Source organism: Protopterus annectens, chromosome 3.part0, assembly GCF_019279795.1.
Source record: "Protopterus annectens isolate FY-2018-M chromosome 3.part0, PAN1.0, whole genome shotgun sequence".
Classification (NCBI taxonomy): Eukaryota; Metazoa; Chordata; order Ceratodontiformes; family Protopteridae; genus Protopterus; species Protopterus annectens.
In genome coordinates this window covers 466,662,218-466,682,217 of record NC_056731.1, presented here as the reverse complement: position 1 = coordinate 466,682,217, position 20,000 = coordinate 466,662,218, and the positions used below count along the sequence as shown (strand labels likewise).

Here is a 20,000-nt window from a genome sequence, read left to right as displayed (position 1 = left end):
CTGTGCTGGCCCCTTTTTTGGCTTTTTCATGACGTTTATTGGGCCTTTGCACTTACCGTACTTGCGAGGGGGGGGTGCTGTTATGATCATTGACTCCCCAGATGATGTCACTGTACTCCAAGAGGGGCTTACATAGACCAACAATTGGTGCCAAAGCCATGGACTCAAACTAAATGCAAAAAATGCATAATCATCCCCTTCAGTAAAAGAAATGTCCCTACTAACTGTCAAATAAACAACAAAACATTAAGTATGAACACTGTAGTGAGGGATTTGGGCACACAAGTAGACAGTGACCTAAAGTTTGACCACCATGTGTCCACTGTAGTAAGAAAGGCATTTTACATCACATTTGATTAGCAAAGGCATAGCCTCGAGAACAAAAGAAGTTATAACCCCCCCCCCCCTCTACTCCTCCCTTATCAGGCCCATAGTTGAGTATACCTTCCCTTTTGGTATGTACTGTGCCAGGCAGCTGCAGCAACTGGAGAGACTCCAAAGATTTTTAACTAAGAAGATCCAGGGTCTTTAGCACATGCCTTACACAAATAGACTGAAGTCTTTGTCACTGTACTCAGTAGCATATAGGCTGCTTAGGGGAGACTTGTGTCTGGCTTACAGAGCAATCTCAGACCCCAACCTGATGAAGTTGCTGCACATCCACAAGTCAAATAGGACCTAAATCTGGCCTGCGCTTTAAGTAGGACATTCAGGAGAGACAAATTCATCTCACAGAAGTTGCCACTTCTCTGGAATAGGCTACCAATTCATGTTAAGCAGTGCACTTCTATGACTCTGTTCAAAAGAAGCCTGGATGAAGATGGGAAACCACAAAGTTTCAGCAGGAATAGCTCCCACATCCTTCTTGGACATGGGCAGTCATTATTAATAATAATCTTAGGCATTGACTATACTTTTTCTCTTGAAATATAATGGGTTTAATAGGCTAGGCTTAAAATGACCCTGGGTCAATAGCCTAGTAACCTCCTATGAACCTATGACTAAGCCAGCCAAAACGATATTTGCTGTGAACCTACAAAATCATTTTAATAGCACTGTCTTGTTGTTCCATTCCCAGAAATGGCAGTATTGTTAATGTTTTTCAACAGAACAGAATCATCTCTGTAAGACTATTAATACAGTGTATGCTTTAATTAAACCTACACTCCTGCAGTAACACATCGTATTAGGCATAGTTTATGATCCTTATGACAAATATTTGAAACAGTAGCTGTCTACTATTACTGACCACATCAACAAAAAGAATAATTTTGCTAAATTCGGCATGAAAATCAACTGTAATACAGTAAAACTAATTAAATAAATGCAGTTGCCATAGTTTTACATGTTTCTCATGTCTTAACATCTACTCATTCAGTCCTAATAGAGTGTAACAAATACGTTCATCTTTGAAACGGCTGTTTAATTTTAACAAAGTAATAGTGCTTTGAGAAATGAGTACATCATCAAATGTCTAAAACTTGCACACCTATTTAAAAAGATTTTTTTTTTTCTTACCTATAAATTGTCTATTAATTTTCATGAATGGAAGAATGCCTGTGCTTTCCAATTGGCTGTCATGACTGTTTGCATTTATGATCACTTCTTGAATGAGCATTTGACATGATTTTCTTAAGACAACAATGTGTGCATTTTGAGATGGAGGCAGATTAAGAAATGCACTTTTTATAGTGTAGTATACAGTGTAGACTTGGATGAATCACTACACTGTATCTAATTATTATCTGCATCCTGTTTAAAGTTGTTATCCATTAATAACTGTGAGAAGAAAAAAAACATTGAACTGGACTGAATTTTAGTGGCGATGTATTCCTGCTGTTGTGTTTTTGAGATATAGATGTGTGTATGTATATATATATATATATATATATATATATATATAAGAGAGAGAGAGCGATCTCGGAGTTGGTATATTTAGTTAGGGGAGGTGTGAGGGGCACAGCCCCCCACTTGATTTGGCTTTAAAAGTTTTTTTTTTCTTCAAGTGGCCAAGGGAATTCTTTCCCTGGGTGAAATTGGCTGTTCACAGTTTTTGGATTTTGATATTACCAGATCAGTCTTTAGTTGTTGGACTAACTAAAGTTTCGATCTGGTAATGTAGACCCTAACATATATATATATATATATATATATATATATATATATATATATATGTATACATATATAATATATACTGTTCTTATGGTCGAATGTGCATTTGTTCGATAGCTGTTTAGTCGAATGTTTATGATCAGCTAAACCGCTGGTCGACAGGTGTCTGAGATCGAACAATTCCTAGGGTTGGGGAATATGACCTCACCCCTTGTTTGTGCAATTTCAGAGTTATTATGTGTAATTAGCAAGGGCAGGTGCAGAGGGGCTTACCCACCTTCAAAAACTGATGCATACCTGCTTTTTTGCATCTGCAGTTTCAATGTAAATAAGTCAGTGTTTAGTATGTCATAACTGGGTTTATTTGGTGTTTCCTACTTTATATGTATGTATGTATATATATATATATATATATATATATGTACACACACACACGCACATCATTCTGATTCTTGAACGGTCTTTTATGAATAAATGTACACCTACACCCACATAAACAACATTTCTTGCATGACTTGCATGCTCCCCATACCTGTCAGCCTTCTGATTCTTCAGTGCTCTTTAGCTGTGGCAGGGATGACATCCAACCAGCCATCAGGGGACTTCTCCTTTCTGCTCCAACACATTCTGCAGGTGCACATTCTGATCGTTCTCAGAAGATGGATATGCAATGTGTGCCACACAGGAATGGTCACTTGCTTTTGTGGATGATGTAACCCACAGAATACCCTGCCCTCTCCTTGCAAGGGAGACACCTCCCCTTCAGTCTCCATCAGGTATCCTGGATGGAATGTACTTCCAAAAACATGCTTCCTCCCTGTCCCCCTCCCCCCAAGAAGAAGGTGAATGAATATTGCTCCATTATTCTTTTCCCAGCTCGCTTTCTGCACCTGAACCCACATCTGTGTTGCAGTGTGACTCTATCCCTGTCTCAACTGTCATTGTTTTTGTAAACGAATAAGCTGGCAATGTTTTTTGTAGCTTGATAGGACTGTGCACCTAATTTCTTCTGAATACTTTTTGATTTTTCTTACATAATGAAAAATCAGTGGTACAGAGTAATCCAGTCTCAGCACAATTTGGCCATTTAAATGGCACCATTGTCTTAAAGGCACACCATGACTGTAGTTTTCAAGGAGTGGTTTATACAGATATAATGAGTTGCAAGATTTCACAATGACTTTACAAGTGTCTACTTATCAGACAAAAGGATTCAATGAATGACTTGTATTTAACTTACCCTGGCGTGCAAACGTTTCTGAAAGTTTACATTTTTTGTAACAGATCACATTCAGATTAGTGCAAGAGGCATTGATATGGACATCTTTCTAGAGGTTAAAAACTTACAGTAGCAGTTACGAGTTCAAGACACTTTTCCAGGTGTCAGTAAGTAATTTTCTGGACAATGCATTTTTCATTTTCTGTGTGACTTTCATTTATATTACATGCAAAAGTCAGATGATGCAAAACAACTGGTGTGTATAGTGAATGATTTTTACCTAGTTTGTTCATTTTGAAGAAGCCTTCTGATAGTATAGAGTCAAAAGCACTAACTAAAAAGTTATTTGTACTCTAGTGTGTTACTTCTGGATCCCTTACAGTTATGGCTTTTATGTATTAAAAATCATTGTCGTCAGCAACTCAGAACACAGAGATGAAGGCCCGACTATGTCCCTTGGATTGGAGAGAAATGGTGAAGCAATATCTGTTCACCTCTGTTTAGATGGGAGTGGTCATGGTGTGATTGTGGTGCACCTTTGATAGTGACACGAGTGGAGACTAGTACCATTATAGAAAGGCATAAGCCAGTAACAAGATGGACAAAGCTATAAAAGGGAGCATATCACAACTTATCAGAGGGCCACTCCCTTGCCACACACATTTTACGGCCTGGATACATCATCTCATTTGCCAGGGAAGTAAGCTGGAACTTGACTGCACCTTCTGGTGTCAGCAATTGTAGCGCTACAAAATCCTCCTTCTCCTCACTGACTCCGAGCCCCATATAAAAGCTTAACCCACTCCTCTGGTTTTAAGCTTTTCATGGCCCTAGTGTACAAGAGGATGATCAAGTCTGAGCAGTGATAAGGACAGAAAAAGAAGCAGAATTCAGAGATGACAGAAGCACTCATATCAGCAGCATGCTGCCACTGAAACCCAACAAGCTAGCTCACTGAGAAAAAGTCTTACTGCTTACTCATTCTGAAAATAGCATAGGCTATATTTCTCCCTTTATTTAATCACATTACTTGTTTTGCCAGTGATTCTAGCACTAGTAGTTGCACTGTCTGTTTTTGAAGTCAGTAGGCTGTCTGTCATCACCTGTCCTGTCAAAGTTCCTTTACCAACATGCACCTTTTAGTTCACTTACGTCATCATTTTCTTTATTGTTATGCACCCCATAGACTGGTTGGACAATGACTGCTGGTAGGCCTTTGAACCACTCACTGCATGGAAAATAGAATAAAATAGTTTGCTTCCAGTCGTGCTTAGCATGAATGTATTTCTGAAGTTCATTCTGCTCTAAAACTACTACTGCTGTACCCTTACACCTGTACCAGCTGTGGCTCATCTGAGATCACCTATATATGATGACACAAGTGCCACTTACACACAAAGACTAGCAAATCTTCATCTGAATAATCTTGATGCCTAGCTTTTCTTGGTATCCTCTATCCACCTTTTATGTCCTCTTTATATTCTTGTTTTCTTTCCTTTACCCCCTTCTCTTTTCCACCCCCCCCCAATCTTTCCTTGATTTTAATTTCCTCCTATTATCTTTTTTGTACAACTTCACTCCTACATTTCCATATCAGGTGGATGTATTTGTATATACAGAATAATCTGTATTTGCAGAATTACATTGTACAAGATGTTATACTTGTTTTGCTTAGTTAGTTTTACATTTACAGTACGAGTAACACAGGATTGCCTTTTAAGGTTGCACTTTTATATTCACTGTATGAACTGTGTAAACTTGCATTGTTTCACTGAATCATTCGTGTTAGTAAATTGATCTGCTGTCATCCCTGATTTTTTTTTTTCACTTCTAATAAGAAAAAAACATATTACTGTCTAGGACATCTGTGTTGGCTCACAGTTTTTAAGCCTGTGCTTGTTGTAAAATGTTTACTATTCACTTTGTAGCTTTACGTCCCATGTCTTTTCTGTGAATGAACTTCGCGCAATAATGGCAAAAGTGCAATACATAAATAATAAATATATGTAGGGTCAAAAACAGAGAAACTTTCTTGGTGTGATGTGAGGGGAAGTGGTTTATAAATGTCTTCTCTGCATTTGGTGTACGTTGACATGTTGATATGAATATTTAATTTCATATTTGTGTTTTTGCAGGTTAGCATTTATTTGCCTCCACTGAAGACTATAAAAAGTGTTGTGGAGAGAATGAAGAACCTTAGCAACTTTGTAGTAAGTTTATGCAAAGTGTCTCATTGGAAAGATTTTTCTGTTTTGATCTTGTAATTAATGTTGATTCATAAGACAAAAAGCAGCTCAAAGTACCATGGAAGGCAAACATTAGCATGTTAAAATCTGATGAAGTACCGATGTTCTTCGTGTTTCACTGTTGCAGTCATCACATTTGGGTTATCTACCTGCAGGTAGCCTGAGGGCTGAATACCAGAGTCTTGGAATTTCTGCACTGGATGCTGTCGCTTCTTCCATGACGTAAGGTAGTCAGGGGTATAAAACATGCAGCTGACGCCAGTACATCAGTCTTTCTTGCCGTGTGGTGCCTGAAGCAGAAGCAGTTCGCAAGTGCCGGTCGACCGTCTCCTGAAATTTCCGTGTTTCGATTTTCAGACCTGAAGTCTTCTAAAAGATAAGTACCCCGTTGGGATCCTTTTTTCTTGCTCTAACCGATGTCAGAAAAAAATTAATAATTGTCTTGCCTGTGGAAAGCAAATACCTCACAGAGATTTTCATTCTTACTGCGTCGCCTGTTTAGGCCTAGACCATGACGCTGTCAGTTTTGTGCCTTGTTCAATGCCTAAACTATTCGTCGTCTGGCTATTTTTGTCACTAAATTCTTTTGCTCTCAATCTCCGTATTCCGAAATGGCTTCGATAAGCCATCCGACTACCGATCTTCCGAAAAAACGTAAGGATAAAGACAGAGACAGACCGCATAGGTCCAAAACTACCGACGATGCTACCATTAAGCTATTTGCCAGTTCGTCGGTACTCAGTGAGGTGCTTTCACAGCCCCTGATACCCGCTTCTACAGATTTGCAGGCCTCTACCGAGATCCATTCTGAGTCCGGTATGTTGCAAGATGATTCTTCGACTATGGAACCTGCGGATGTCTCTACCTTGGATGGGTCCGGAGCCGCTATGCAGGCACTGGCTTCTGCGGGTTTATTCAGGCCTTCCGATTTTCATATTAAGCCGACGATTTTGTTTCAAACCAAAAATACCAAATTTCTCAGGCCTAGAGTTCGCACTATGCTTAGGAAGCAGATGACCAAAGCACATTCTCAGGCCCACATGCCACAAAAACAAATGCTTAGAATGGCTGAAGACCTTATTACTTTAATTAGGGGAAGTCAGCCTTCCCCCTCAAAAAGACCAAGAACTGATTTTCCTTCTGATTCTTCAGATCAGGAGTCTGAAAACTCTGACCCTTCTGATTACCAGGACATACCTTTACCTATAAGGATTCTGATGCAGAGGATTCCATTCCCTCTGCTTCCCCACCAGAAAATTTTTCTTTTGATGAAACTCTGCATACCCTTAGAGAACATTTCCGCTGGGAGAACCAGGACTACTCTCACTCCAAAAAGAGACTCAGGGAATTTTTAAACTTGCCTCAGCACATACCTGTAGCTATCCCTCCTGTTCTGGAAATTGTAGATGATGTCTTCTTGGAATCCATCCTTACCCCTGATATTTTGCCTCCAGCTCCCAGGAAACCTGACCGGTACTATAGAGTACCTGACTCCCACAAATTCCTCTTTAAGAATCCTGCTGCAGATCCAGAGACCATTTCCCAGGGGCCTAAAGGCATTAAGGGTACAACGGCCAAAAATTGTACCCCTTCAGACAGGGATTCTAGGACTTTAGACATAAAGGGGTAAAAAGGTATACACCTCTGCTACTCTTGCCATCAGGGCTTTAAATTGCCAGTTTCATATGTTAAAGTATCAGAAACGTATTGTGGAACTAATTAAACAGAAAATTATGTTGATTCCTGATTGTGCAGAACATAAAGATTTACAAGAGTTAATGCATTCTGATAACCAAGTTGGTAAACATACTTTGCAATGTAGTTTTGATGCTTTAGAAGCATCTTGCAGGGCTGCTGTCACTGGGTCTGTTCTTAGAAGGCATGCTTGGCTTAAGGAACAAACCTTGCCAGACCATGGTAAAGCAAAATTACTCTGTGCACAATTAAACCAAGAGCATCTATTTGGCAACAAATCAGAAGAAGTCCTCAAAAGGATGGCAGAAAAAGTCAAATCTATGCAAACTGTTAAAGATTTCTTACAAATAAGCCACCTAGATTCAGTAGGCATTGGCCATCTAAAAACTCGTCTTTTCCAGTCCCTCCCATACCTTCTCAGTCCAAACCCAGGGCAGCAGACCAACAAGACTGCAGTCACAGGGTGGGTATGCACAGATCTAAGCAATGGAGTGCTCCCACCTCCAAAACAGGGAGTAGTAAGTCACCATCCTATAGTAAAATCTCAATGGCTTATCCTTAACTCTTCCAAGCTTTGCACCTTTAGGAGGGAAACTTGCCCTGCATGCCAAAAACTGGGAGTACATTACCCAGGACAGATGGTTTTTAAACATTGTTTCCAAGGGATACAGATTCCACTCACTCCCAACCTCAAGCGGATAGCCAGACCTCCCCCCAAACCAGTGGGCAGAAGCCCAAAAACAAGTACTTTCGCTTCTCAGTATCAAGGCTATTCAACCTGTCCCAGCTGAACAAAGGGGACAAGGCTTTTATTTCAGACTGTTTCTGGTATGCAGAAAAGAAAACTCTTGGCATCCTATCCTGGATCTGTCTATTCTCAACACCTTTCTGGTGGTTCCAAAATTCAAAATGCTTACTCTCTAACAGCTGCTTCCTATGCTAGCCAAGGACTCCTGGCAAGCAACCCTAGACTTAAAAGAAGCTTATCTGTACATCCCCATGAGGGAATCTTGCAGGAAATACCTACGTTTCAGAGCAGGCTGTATGCGCCATCAGTTCTCTGCACTTCCCTTTGGCTTATCTACTGTGCCCAGGGTATTCACAAAATGCCTAGCTCCAGCCATTGCATATTACAGGCAGAGAGCAATTCAAATTTACCCATACTTGGACGATTGACTGATTCAGGCAGGCAGTCAGGAATTGCTACTACAGCACCTGACATTTGTAAAGAGATTTCTGACTTCACTGGGGTACACCATCAACGAAAATAAATCACATCTGGTACACAGCTATTAGACTGTATTCCTGGGAGCAAGCTTGAACTTCCCAGATGGCATTCCTCACTCCAGAGAAACAAGTTTATTTGACAAACTACATCAATCTACTGGCCACCAAAACCCAGCTATCTGCAAGAAAAATACTGCAAGCCCTAGGGTTCATGGCCTCTTGCATTCTACTAATTCCATATGCAAGACTGCATATGAGGAAACTTAAGTGGTACTTAAAAAGTCTCTGGTGTCAACATTCTCAGGACCCTGGATACAATGATTCCTATCATTCCTTGCCTAAGGATAGAATTTCTTTGGTGGGCAGAGGCCTGCTACCAAAACAAGGGACTCCCTTTCACTCAACCCCCTGCTGCCCAAACCCTAACAACACCATGCATCAGACTATGCATAGGGAGCTCACATGGCAGGACAATGCATTCAAGGCAAATGGAGCCCAAAGCAAATGTACCTGCATATCAATCAAAAAGAAAAGTTAGCTGTACAGAATGGTCTGACAGCCTTCAAATGCCTTATTCTTCCAAGACATCTATTGGTAAAGGCAGACAACGCCACAGTTATGTGGTACATAAGCAGAGAGGAACCCATTCCTACCCACTCTGCAGATTAGCCATGGTTCTGTGGAACACAGCCTTGAGCTACCAAGTGCACCTGCAAGCTCAATTCCTGCCAGACAAACTAAATTCGCTGGTAGACGACTTAAGCAGAAATATCATGGACCCACACGAGTGGAAACAGGAACCCAAAATACTCAAGCTTTTTAGGAACAGGTGGGGGGACACCAGAGGTGGACCTCTTTGCTTCCTCTCAGAACTATCAGTTGAGCAAATATTGGACCAGAACTCCCGACAGCCAAACTTGGAAGGTGGATGCCCTGTTCTTTACCTGGGAAAGCCTCTCAATTTATGCCTTCCCCCTCTGCCCCTCCTCTTGAAGGTTCTGCTAAAGATCAAACAGGACAAGCCAAAGACAATCCTGATTGCACCAGACTGGCCACGCCAGCACTGGTACCCTCTTTTGCATAGTCTGACAATAGTGACACCATGGCTCCTGCCTCAGACCCCTTCTCTGCTGTCCCAGCAGGAGGGCTAGATTTTGCACCCTCAGCTACAGACCATGAACCTATCAGCCTGGCTCATCCCCTGAACTCATCACCAGCAACCCTCAATAAGCAGGTGCTGGATGTCATTCTGGAGGCAAGGAGGCCTAATACTAGAAAATCCTATTCGGAAAAGTGGAAAAGATACTGTCCCTGGAGCCAATCTCAGGGAATGGACATAACTGTGCCCAGCTTACCTCCTATACTAGATTACTTAACAGAAATGCCCCACAAAGGCCTATCCTTCTCTTCAATTAAGACTCATGCCTCTGCCATCTCAGCTCATTATAATACTGAGCCCACCCCTCTTCCCGTATCCTCTGGTCAAACAGTTCCTGAGAGGAGCCAAAAATGTAAGACCCCCCAGGAGAGCTCCCACTCCAGCCTGGGACCTTAACTTTGTATTGGAAAAGCTCATGCTTCCACCCTTTGAACCTGTTGCTACAGCAGAATTAAAATTTCTCTCATGGAAAACCGCTTCACTTCTAGCCATCACTTCAGCAAGAAGAGTGTCTGAATTGCAGGCCCTTATGGCCATGGAGCCCCTCATTATCTTCCATTTGGACAGGGTTTCCCTCAGGACTAACCCATCCTTTATGCCCAAGGTGGTATCTAGTGTGGCTTTAAACCAATCCATTCATTTGACAACTTTTTTCCCTAACCCTCATAATAAATGGGAAAGGATCTTGCACTCCCTGGACGTACACAGGCAGCTTAGGTTCTATCTGGACAGGACTAAGCCTTTCAGAAAATCTGACCAGCAGCTAGTCAGCTTTGCTGCAGGAGCAGAGGGCAAGGCCATTTCAAAGCAAACCATTTCTAAATGGATAGCACACCGCATCCATTTCTGCTACAAACACCATGGGAAACCTACCCCACAGGGGATCAGAACACATTTCACTAGGGCTACATCAACCTCTACAGCTTTTCTGCAACCTGTAGCTCTGTACACACTTTCACCAAGCATTACCACTTACCTATCTTTTCTAAATCCAGAGTTGGATTTGCCACAGCAGTCTTACAGGGCTTGATTGCCAGCCCTAATGCTTCTTAACTACCTCCACCCATCCTCAGCTTTGGGAATCAACCCAAATATGATGACTGCAACAGAGAAACAAGGAGAACATAGTACTGCTGTGTACACTTACCATAAATGTAGATGTTCGAGTGTATTCACTGTTGCAGTCCTGGTTACCCTCCCTCCAGCCCCCCGACTTCTTCTCTTTACTTCTACCTATCTTTTTTTGTTTGGTATATCTTATATCATTGGTATTTGCTTTTTGCTGAGGGTGTTCCATACCATGTAATTGCTTCCTATTTTGGGGGCTCATGACATCTTGGGCAAGAAAAACTGATGTAATGGTGTCGGCTGCATGTTTTATACTCCTGACGACCTGACGTTATGGAAGAAGCAACAGCATCTGATGCAGAAATCCCAAGACTCTGATATTCAGGCCGACTGAGAGCTACCTGCAGGCAGATAACCCAAATGTGATGACTGCAACAGTGAATATACTCGAACATCTACTTTTATGGTAAGTGTACACAACTGTACTTTGCGTGAAAGCTTGTTAGTTTGTTATCCGCATACTCTGAGCTGTTTTGCTGTATAATTTAATTTTTTTTTACCTGGCTTGTTTTTTCTGCTCTTTGGTGTTTTGGAATTAATACTGATTCACTGATTTTTTCATGTAATTTTCTACTGATTAATGACATTGTTATCTAACACTGTGGCCTTCCACTGTGGATCTGTGGCAGGGATTATCATCCCTTCCTCTCCAATCTGGTTATTTTGTCAGATGCGCCTGTGCTGGAGGCAGTGTTGTGGCATGCATATGACCTTTGCCAGTATATGTTGTGGCATCACATCCACACTAAGTGTGCCTAGTCCCTTAGCCTTCCATTTCTTTACCCTCCTAGAAGTAAGTCTGCCACCCCCAAGACAGCATTCCAGTCTAAAGGTATAGTATCTTTCACTAGCAAAAACTAGAGATCGTAGATTATCCAGTCTGTCCACTTATCTGTATGGGAATGGTTTGCTACTAGGTGCCAACACAGCAAACTGCTTTCCTCACACTGCTTCAGCACATCCCCATTGCATCACTACTCTCTGTTACCTCAGATCTCATTTGCCACCTTAGTTGTGGTAGCAATCTTCATAGGCTTCAGAGAAGTAAATGCTATTTTTTCCCTATTGGTTCTTTAGCATTAGCTAGTGCAACTGCTTATCTTCAGATGTATTTAACTTCTTATTGTCTGCATATCCCTCCTGTTCAAGAGATTGCCTTTTTCCTTCTTTTCCTCCCCTCTTCCTTTTGTGTTAGCTTGCGGGTCATGTGGTGGTCATAAAACAAACAAACCAAAAAAAAAAAAAATTAGAAAGAAGAGAAATAATGCTAGCAGTAAAATTTTGTAAAACTAGGATTGTTTAGAGAAGTCATTGTCTTATTTCTGCTATACTATTTTTTTCTGGTTGTGCTTTGTACTACTCCTCTTCATCATCATCAACAATCCCCTTTTCTACATGGGGTCAGGATGTAGTGTCAACTGTTGCCATCTGTCTCATTTCAGTGCCACTGTCCTACCTTCTTACAGAATCCTTTTCATTCTGGATGACCTTGTTTCCTTTTGCCTTCTCATTGTCTGTTCCAAATCTACTTCACCAGATTGTCTTCTGCACATGTGCTTGAACCACAATAATCTGTTTGCTTTGACTTTCTCTGCATTTGCAGCTACTTTGGCTTCTACTCTGCTGTCTTCATTTCTTTATCTGATCTACAGTGTGCATCCTACCACCTGTCTGCATCACCTCTAACTTCCACAACTGCTCCGCTTTTGCTGCCCAGGTTTCTGTACCATATAGTAGTACTGTTCACACCAGTGTTTGATGCACATTACTTTTTACCTTCTTTGGCATTCTTCTGTCATACATTACCCCTGATACTCTGTGCTAGTTGTCTGCAGCCCCTCTGATCCTAGCCTTGACTTCCTTATTTAGACTTCCCTTCTCCTCAACCATCTCTCCCAGATAATTGAAGCTCTTAACCTGTTCCAGCATTTTTCCTTCTATGTCAGTCCTCAGCTTCATCGGATTTCCCCCATCTGTGGCCATTACAACTGTCTTATCTTTACTCAGTTTCATCCTGTGTGCCTTCAGTTTTGTACTCCATTCCCCCTATCCTTTGTTGAAGTTCTTGCTCAGAGTCTGCCTGTAATGCAACATCATCTGCATTCAGCAAATTTGTTGATCTTTTCCATCTGACCTGTTTGCTAATGTAGTCCTTCACCATTATGAACAACAGAGGGTCAGAGCTGAATCATGATGTACACCCACTTCCACTTGGAACTCAGTGAGACTGAACACTGTTCATACTTGAGTCACTGGGTCCTTGTACATAGCTTGGACTAATTCTACCACTGTTTCTGGGTCTTCAAACCATCTCAGGACAGCCCAAATCAGCTTTCTTGTCATATGCATTTTGCATGTCCAGTTGGACTCTTTCCTCACCTATAGCTCCTCCTCAACTGTCTCACTGCAAATATCTAGTTGGTTGTGCTGCATCTTGGTCTGAATCTAAGCTGCTCCTATCCCATCTTACTTTCTGCTAATCTGCATATTCTTTTTTTAACCAACCTCTCCTGAACTTTCATCAGTGTAACAGGACTTTAATATGTACTGACTACAGTTGTACAAGCCCCCTTTGTTCTTGAACACTAGCACTAGTATGCTTATTCTCTAGTTATCTGGGATGCACCTTTCACTCCCTACTGCTATGAGTACCCTCAGGAGCCATTTCTCCCCTATGTCACAAAACATCTTGATCATATCTTTTTTGACTTCATCTGAGCCTGCTGCTTTTTCTGACTTCATTTTCCTTAGTGCTTGTGACGTCCCCCCTCTAGGCCAGTGATCAAGGAGCCTGAATCCTCACTACTGACACTGGAGAGGGAGGTTCACTTGGAACAAAAATAGATGCACACAGTATTTCCAGATGCAGCTCTCTGCATCAAGCACATTTTCCCTTAAGAGCACACAGGGAGGGAACACAGTCTGGGGTCTGTCTTTCTCTCTGTCTCCCTCCAGGTCCCCAAAAGGACTCCCCACTGGCACAGCTTGCAGAGTTGAGTCCTTAGGCGAGTATCCAAGCCACGTCCTCCAGCACCCTCTCTATGAAACAAGGGCTTTATGTCCCTGCTCCAAGTAGCTGACACACACACTCTGAGATTTGATTCACACACACACACACACACACACACACACACACACACATGAGAAAGGCTGTCACAGATTTACTAGCTATGCCCCCTTCTGCCCAGCCTATAAGGTAGTTACACTGCCACCAGACACTCCAAAGCCAGCTACTCTATATTAATACCAATGGTAGTTTTGACCAGTGCAGTAAGGCTTTCAGGAGTGGCCACAGAGTCACCAAATAGATATGAGTACTCTCAAAGGTTAAAATATTCTCCAAAGGACCAGTTACAATGAAAAGTTTAAATATATTTAATAAAAAACATGAAAATATGGAATATCTCTTTACAATAAACACCCAGAGTTTCAATCACAGAAAATATTAAAATAACACAGATGAATAGATTCACACAGATCAAGAAAAGCAGTATTTAAATCTCACTATATCTTCCTAACTGATCTAAAGAATTGCTATTCCCTGGTCACTTACTAGAGCAAGGCAAGATGAAGTAAGTGAGGGGTCCTTCTTTGTCAGGTTCCAAAAACAGACTGCTCCGAGATGTCAGTCTCATCTAGTATTAAAACATCATTTCAGAATGACATTGCACACATCTGGTTATCTGACTTCTGGTTCCCATAATATACACACAGAGCTTTGCTAAGATCTGTTGCATCTTCTGGAAGTAATAAAGCAATAAAACACTTCCATTCTTCCCACAAGAGCTAATAAACCATTCTCTGGCACAGGCATTTCACTTCTGGCTGCAAACAGAACTGTAAGATACAATCTTTATGGCTTAAATTAAGTGATTTAATTTCTTACTATTTTTCAAAGTTAGCTGGAGCTGAGCTTAACCTTTTCTCTTCCAGTATCATCTGTTACAGTCTGACATACAAGTGTATTTCTTTTTCTGTCAAGCAGGACACACTGTTGGTATATTTTTAACACAAGCAGCTTTACAAATACATTTCCAACAAGCATCTGTACAAATCAGTTTGATGTACAAATGAAATATAATTCTTTAAAAAACTCCAGTTAGCTATACTGGCATATGTTACACATTCACTGGCCTACTTCTCCTGGTATACCTGGCAATACCTCACATAGTCACAGTGCTATTCTTTCTTCTTTCAGGGTAGGCTGCTCTTCGTCTTTCATTGTAGGCTGTGTCTAGGACAGTACAGCTTATGTGAGGTTTTCTTTATTCAGGAGCTGCTGGAATTAATCTTTCCATCTGCCTTTGACATCCCATGGACTCGTGAGCAGGCTATTGCTGTAATCCCTTATGAAGAGTGTCCATTTTCTTTATCTTTCTGTCTTTGCCTTGCGACTTGATAGAGTTTCCTTTGTGCCATCTACTGAGTCACTTTATAGAAGCTGGTAGATTGCCTCTAACCTTTATTTGGTATTGCAATGCCTCTCTTAGCCTCTTTGTTAGCTAACCAGTATTCCTTTTTAGCCTGGTCTAGCTTTTGTAACTCCCACTTTTTTCCTGCACTATTACTTTCTTTTGATGACTTACTGGACTTCTGCATTCCATCACCAGCTTTCCTTATATGCCATGTGTCCACACATACATAGCTTGGCCACATATATGTTTTATAGTCCTCACACATGATGTTTTGAGGTGCTACCATTCCTCTTCAACTGCACGTATTTCCTCTTCTTCATGAGGTGCTAAAGTCCTGACTAATTCCTTGAACTTTTGTCTGCAGTTATCTAAAAGGTCTTCAGCCTAATCTTTGTTGACCTTAGAGCCTTCTCTGACCACAGCAAGCAGCTTATTGTCACAATCAGTGGTTTATGCTGTGGGTTGATTGTTTCACTAGAAATGACTTTGTGATCATTGATCTTACCCCAGTGCCCTTTCCTTATAGGAGGAATTCTACCGAAGTTACATGTTGGCCACTCTTGTATGTGATCTTTTGACTGTCTCTCTCTTGCTGACCCATGTGTTTGCTACTATCAAGCCATTTGCCAGACAGATGTCTAGAATGGCCCCTCCTCTTTCATTACTTTTTCCGCACCCATGTGGAGCCAGGCAGTCCTTGTATCCTGTTTTGACTGTCCTGTTATGTGCATTGAGGTCACCCATTATCAACACTAACTTGCTTTGTCTTGCTTTACCTAGTAAGTCCTGCTACTGCTTCTGAATGCACTCTTTTCCTCACTATCACAAGTCTGCTCTGGGGTATAAGCTCAGATTATGTATTGTGCCCTATCCTTACACTGGACTCTGACTACCATGAGTCTGTCACTAATTTAGACATCCCTCACTGTCTTCTGAAGCTTCTCCTTTATGACACTTTCCATAACATTTCCAAGCTGACCTCCTGCTGAGTAGTAGACTCTGACTCCCAGGCCAAAGAACTTTGCTGCACTGCCCTTCCATCTTGTATCCTGTGTACACAGGATATCCAGCCTTCTCCTTTCCATCATGTCATCCTTTTCCAAGCATTCTGTCAGTGAACCTGTGTTGACAGTAGCAATCCTTAGTTCATGCTTACATCCATCTTTTTCAAAAAGAGCTGTTCCAGGTTTAAAAAAAAAAAAAAAAAAAAAAAAAAAGCAGTTATCTCAGATAACCCAAACTCAGAAACTGGACACTGACTGGTCAGTAGCTTATTGGCCCAGGGCTGATGGGCTTTATCGTTATCACACTCTCACCATTAGGGACAAGTACACCCCCACCACCACCACCATTAGCATAGGTCCCTGGTATATCTCTAAATAGACCAGGTCCTGAACTCATCATGGGCAAATGCCTATGCCCATTTTTGCAATATTAGTCAGCACAACCAATTCACATGTTTACACAGTCAAGCAGTTAGCTCCGACATGGAACACAGTCTGTGACCTGTGTTCTCCTATATAGAGGAAAACGTGCATCAGAGTTAATGCCCAAATCTGTTGACCTGTGCAACTCTTTCCCAGATTGGCAATATCTAGAGGCTGTGCTGTTGCTCACAATTCCATTCTTGGATGAGTTTGAGCATGTTTTTTGGGAGGTGGCAGAAACCCCGCGAAGACACAGACAGAACATGCAAACTCCATACAGGTTTTGTGGTACTATACTTTATAGTACTAGATATAGAAAATATCCCAGTGTCAAGAAATGTGTCAAATGTGGCTACAAGGTCCTGCCTTAGGATCCCCATGTTTTATGTGTAGTGTGTCTGGGGCCAAATCATAGAAAGGAGCAGTGTCATATTTGCATGTTCTTCAGGTTAAGGACACAAGGAGAGCCTCGAAACAAGATCATTTTAAAGGGTCTTCTTTCTGATGAGTCTTGAAGATAGGACAGAGAAGAAAAAAAGAGAAAAGGAGAGCAAAACTGCTTGAATATTCCTCTTCTAAGAAGCAACACAGGCTGGAACACTAACTTCTCACTCAGTTCTGAAGACACCAGCATCCACATGCTCTTGATGTGAGTTTCAAGTACTCATAAGGAATCCTCTACTGAGTTGGTTATCCTGGATTTTTCTCTGAAGAAATAGTCTGGGAGCTTTTCCTTAGAAGAGGAGCTGTCCCGATATAGAATCCAGGCCCCCCTCTTGCATGTTGGCCCATTCAATGAGGCCTCCCAAAAGTCCCTCAATTTAGCATGCTTCAGTCACATAAGGAAATTTATTAAAGCAAAATTTAGATGGGAATCATTCCAATCTCTAAGGTGGACAGGTCGGAACCCTGCATTTTCTGCTCCTTCTTGTGCTATACATCGGAACTGGGAGATTCAGAGCTGACAGTGATTCCAGTGAGATCTATCTCTCTGAGAGAATTAGATGTTTCGGCACCAACTTACTTGGTCCCACTGCTCTTAAAGTCAACCCCTTTGGCATGAAGAAAACAAATAGGCTGTGTGAGGTTGGGGTGGGTTGAGAGGGTTTCAGTGGTGTCAGCACTGTTTGCACTCTTTAACACCTTGGCTTTTAACATTGCAGTGCTGAAACCAGCTTCAGGTTTGGGAGTAGCTTTGGAGTTAATGACTTTTGGTGTTGGACATTTATTGATGTTGGAGTGAAGCCTGCAGCATGAAGGTCACTTTGGTACTGGTTACGCTGACACCTTCCAGCACTTCACTGGTGTTTGAGGTCCTAGAGAGATTTAACTTAGTATCAAGACATGAGGAAAATCAGATGTACCACCTCTTTTAGCTCCATTCCTTGGTACCACCAGTGTACTATTTTTGACACTGAACATGGGTTTCATCATTGAAAGCCACAGGAAATGATATATTTCAGGGTCAAACCAGTACTCATCTCCCTCGAAAGACTCCCAACCCAAGCTTTCAAGGAAGAGCACATGCAAGAAGAGGCACTGAGTCACCCACAAAATCCGCAACCCAGGATCCAAATCGCTGTGAATGAGAGGGCTCTCTACAGTATGTTCCAGAGGAGTCCATATTTGGGGAAAATCTAGCATTAATGAGACAGAGGGGTACTTGGCCCACAGACACCCCCCACCCATGAAGATATTCTGATTGTCTTTTTGAACTGCCCCTTTTACATCCTGCAGGGTACCTCCGGCTGCCGCATGATTGACGTGGTAGTGGGAAGGGCCTAACAAGAATCCATTGTAGCTGAGCCCGTTCCAAGAAAGCCAGACAAGATACGCAACCTTCCAAGGCCTAATAATTTTAGATCAAGAGTCCCTCTTGCTCATTCCATGGTTGTAAGAGTGCAACTGGGGGGGAGGCTTAAATGAAAACCCAGCTGTCTATCCCTGATTCCAGGGCAAGGGACAAGAATGGGGAAGCAGGCCTATGAATCTGCTAACTCTGCCATCACAGCCATAAATTATCTGATGCATAAGAACAGATTCTGTCTTGATCTAGTTGAACAGACTCTAGATTTTCTGAGATGACCAGTGACATCTGACTCTTACACAATTCGGGGTACAAATGTGTACTGTGCTTAATATTTCCATCCTGTCCATGTGCTTATTAATATAATAAAGCCAGTGGAGTGGCTAGAGCAGTAGACATCCTTCACAAATGCCTCTTTGGAGTGGTTTTCGCTTTTCAGACCCAAACTGAAAGAGAATGTGGAAAGCAGTGAGCAAGAGGACAGAACATTGCTCACTGTGAGTTTTAATGCTTACAGCTCCCCAAAGTTTCTTGGTGAGGAATCCAAAGGATCCTAAGAACTAGTGGTACAAAATGTCTCACAGGCTAATCTTCAACCAGTTTCATGACAGGAGCTCCATTGGAGGATGCAGGGTGTTCTTCAATGGATGCCAACCTAAAGGCAGAGGAGTTATGCAGAATCAGGGATTCTGTGGCCCCTTCCAAAGAAGGCAGCAGCAAGGGAGTCCATAAGGTCTTGCCTAATTGTTCAACTCTGGAGACAGGCAGGATAATCTCTCCCTGCGCCAGACTGCATTGGTAGCCTTCACACAGGACAAATGGGTTAGGGAGATAGTACCCAGAGAATGTTTCATTTCCTTTTCTCAAACTATCATCTTTTCTTATTCTAGAGATCCCACCCCATCAAAAAAGGATGTTACAAAAAGAGAACTCAAACTTTCTACTCAAAAGAGTCATACAAGAGGTCTCTCCAGGCCAGTTCAAGGATATGTTGGTTCCCAAGAAATCGAAGGGACTTAAGTGCAATCTATCCCTCCATGCCTTCAAGGAAAGACTTGGATGTACTCATTGGGTGTGTCTCCAGAACACCTACTTGCACATCAAATTCAATAAAGAAGTCCAAGAGATTTCTCTGTTTCCACATCAGAACCAGTCATCAGTTTTGAACCTTGCAATTCGATCTCGCCACAGCCCTCAGGGAGTTTACAAAATTCATGGCAGTGCCTGCCTCTCAAATGAGGACCTGAGGAATCAAGATATTCCTGTACCTAGATGACTGCCTCCTCATCTCTGCTACCAAGGAAATGCTCATCCAAGCAAGAGATTACTTTCACCTACTTTATCTGTCAATAATCAACATAAATGAAGAATAACAGGGGGAGCCAACTCAAACTTTGTGTTTATAAGATGCCATCTGGATACCTGTGTGAAGAATCAGAAGCATACTAAGACCCAACCTTTCTGTATGAGACCCCCTTATGTATCAATCTAGAAAAGGACAGTGCTGTAACAAAATAGCAAAATTCACAAAACCCCCAACCCCAAACCTTTTTTCCCCCCAAAAA

The 20,000-nt window shown here is 41.8% G+C and overlaps 1 protein-coding gene across 5 annotated transcripts in view; it reads left to right on the top strand.

Moving 5' to 3' along the window:
- The window catches only part of HUS1 (HUS1 checkpoint clamp component), a 977,322-nt gene that overhangs the window by 585,254 nt on the left and 372,068 nt on the right, over positions 1–20,000 (top strand). For all 5 annotated transcript variants that reach the window (XM_044064892.1, XM_044064889.1, XM_044064888.1 and 2 more), the window contains one exon: positions 5,467–5,541. In XM_044064892.1, the coding sequence (XP_043920827.1) occupies positions 5,467–5,541 (75 nt within the window). The remainder of the gene's footprint in view (positions 1–5,466; positions 5,542–20,000) is intronic.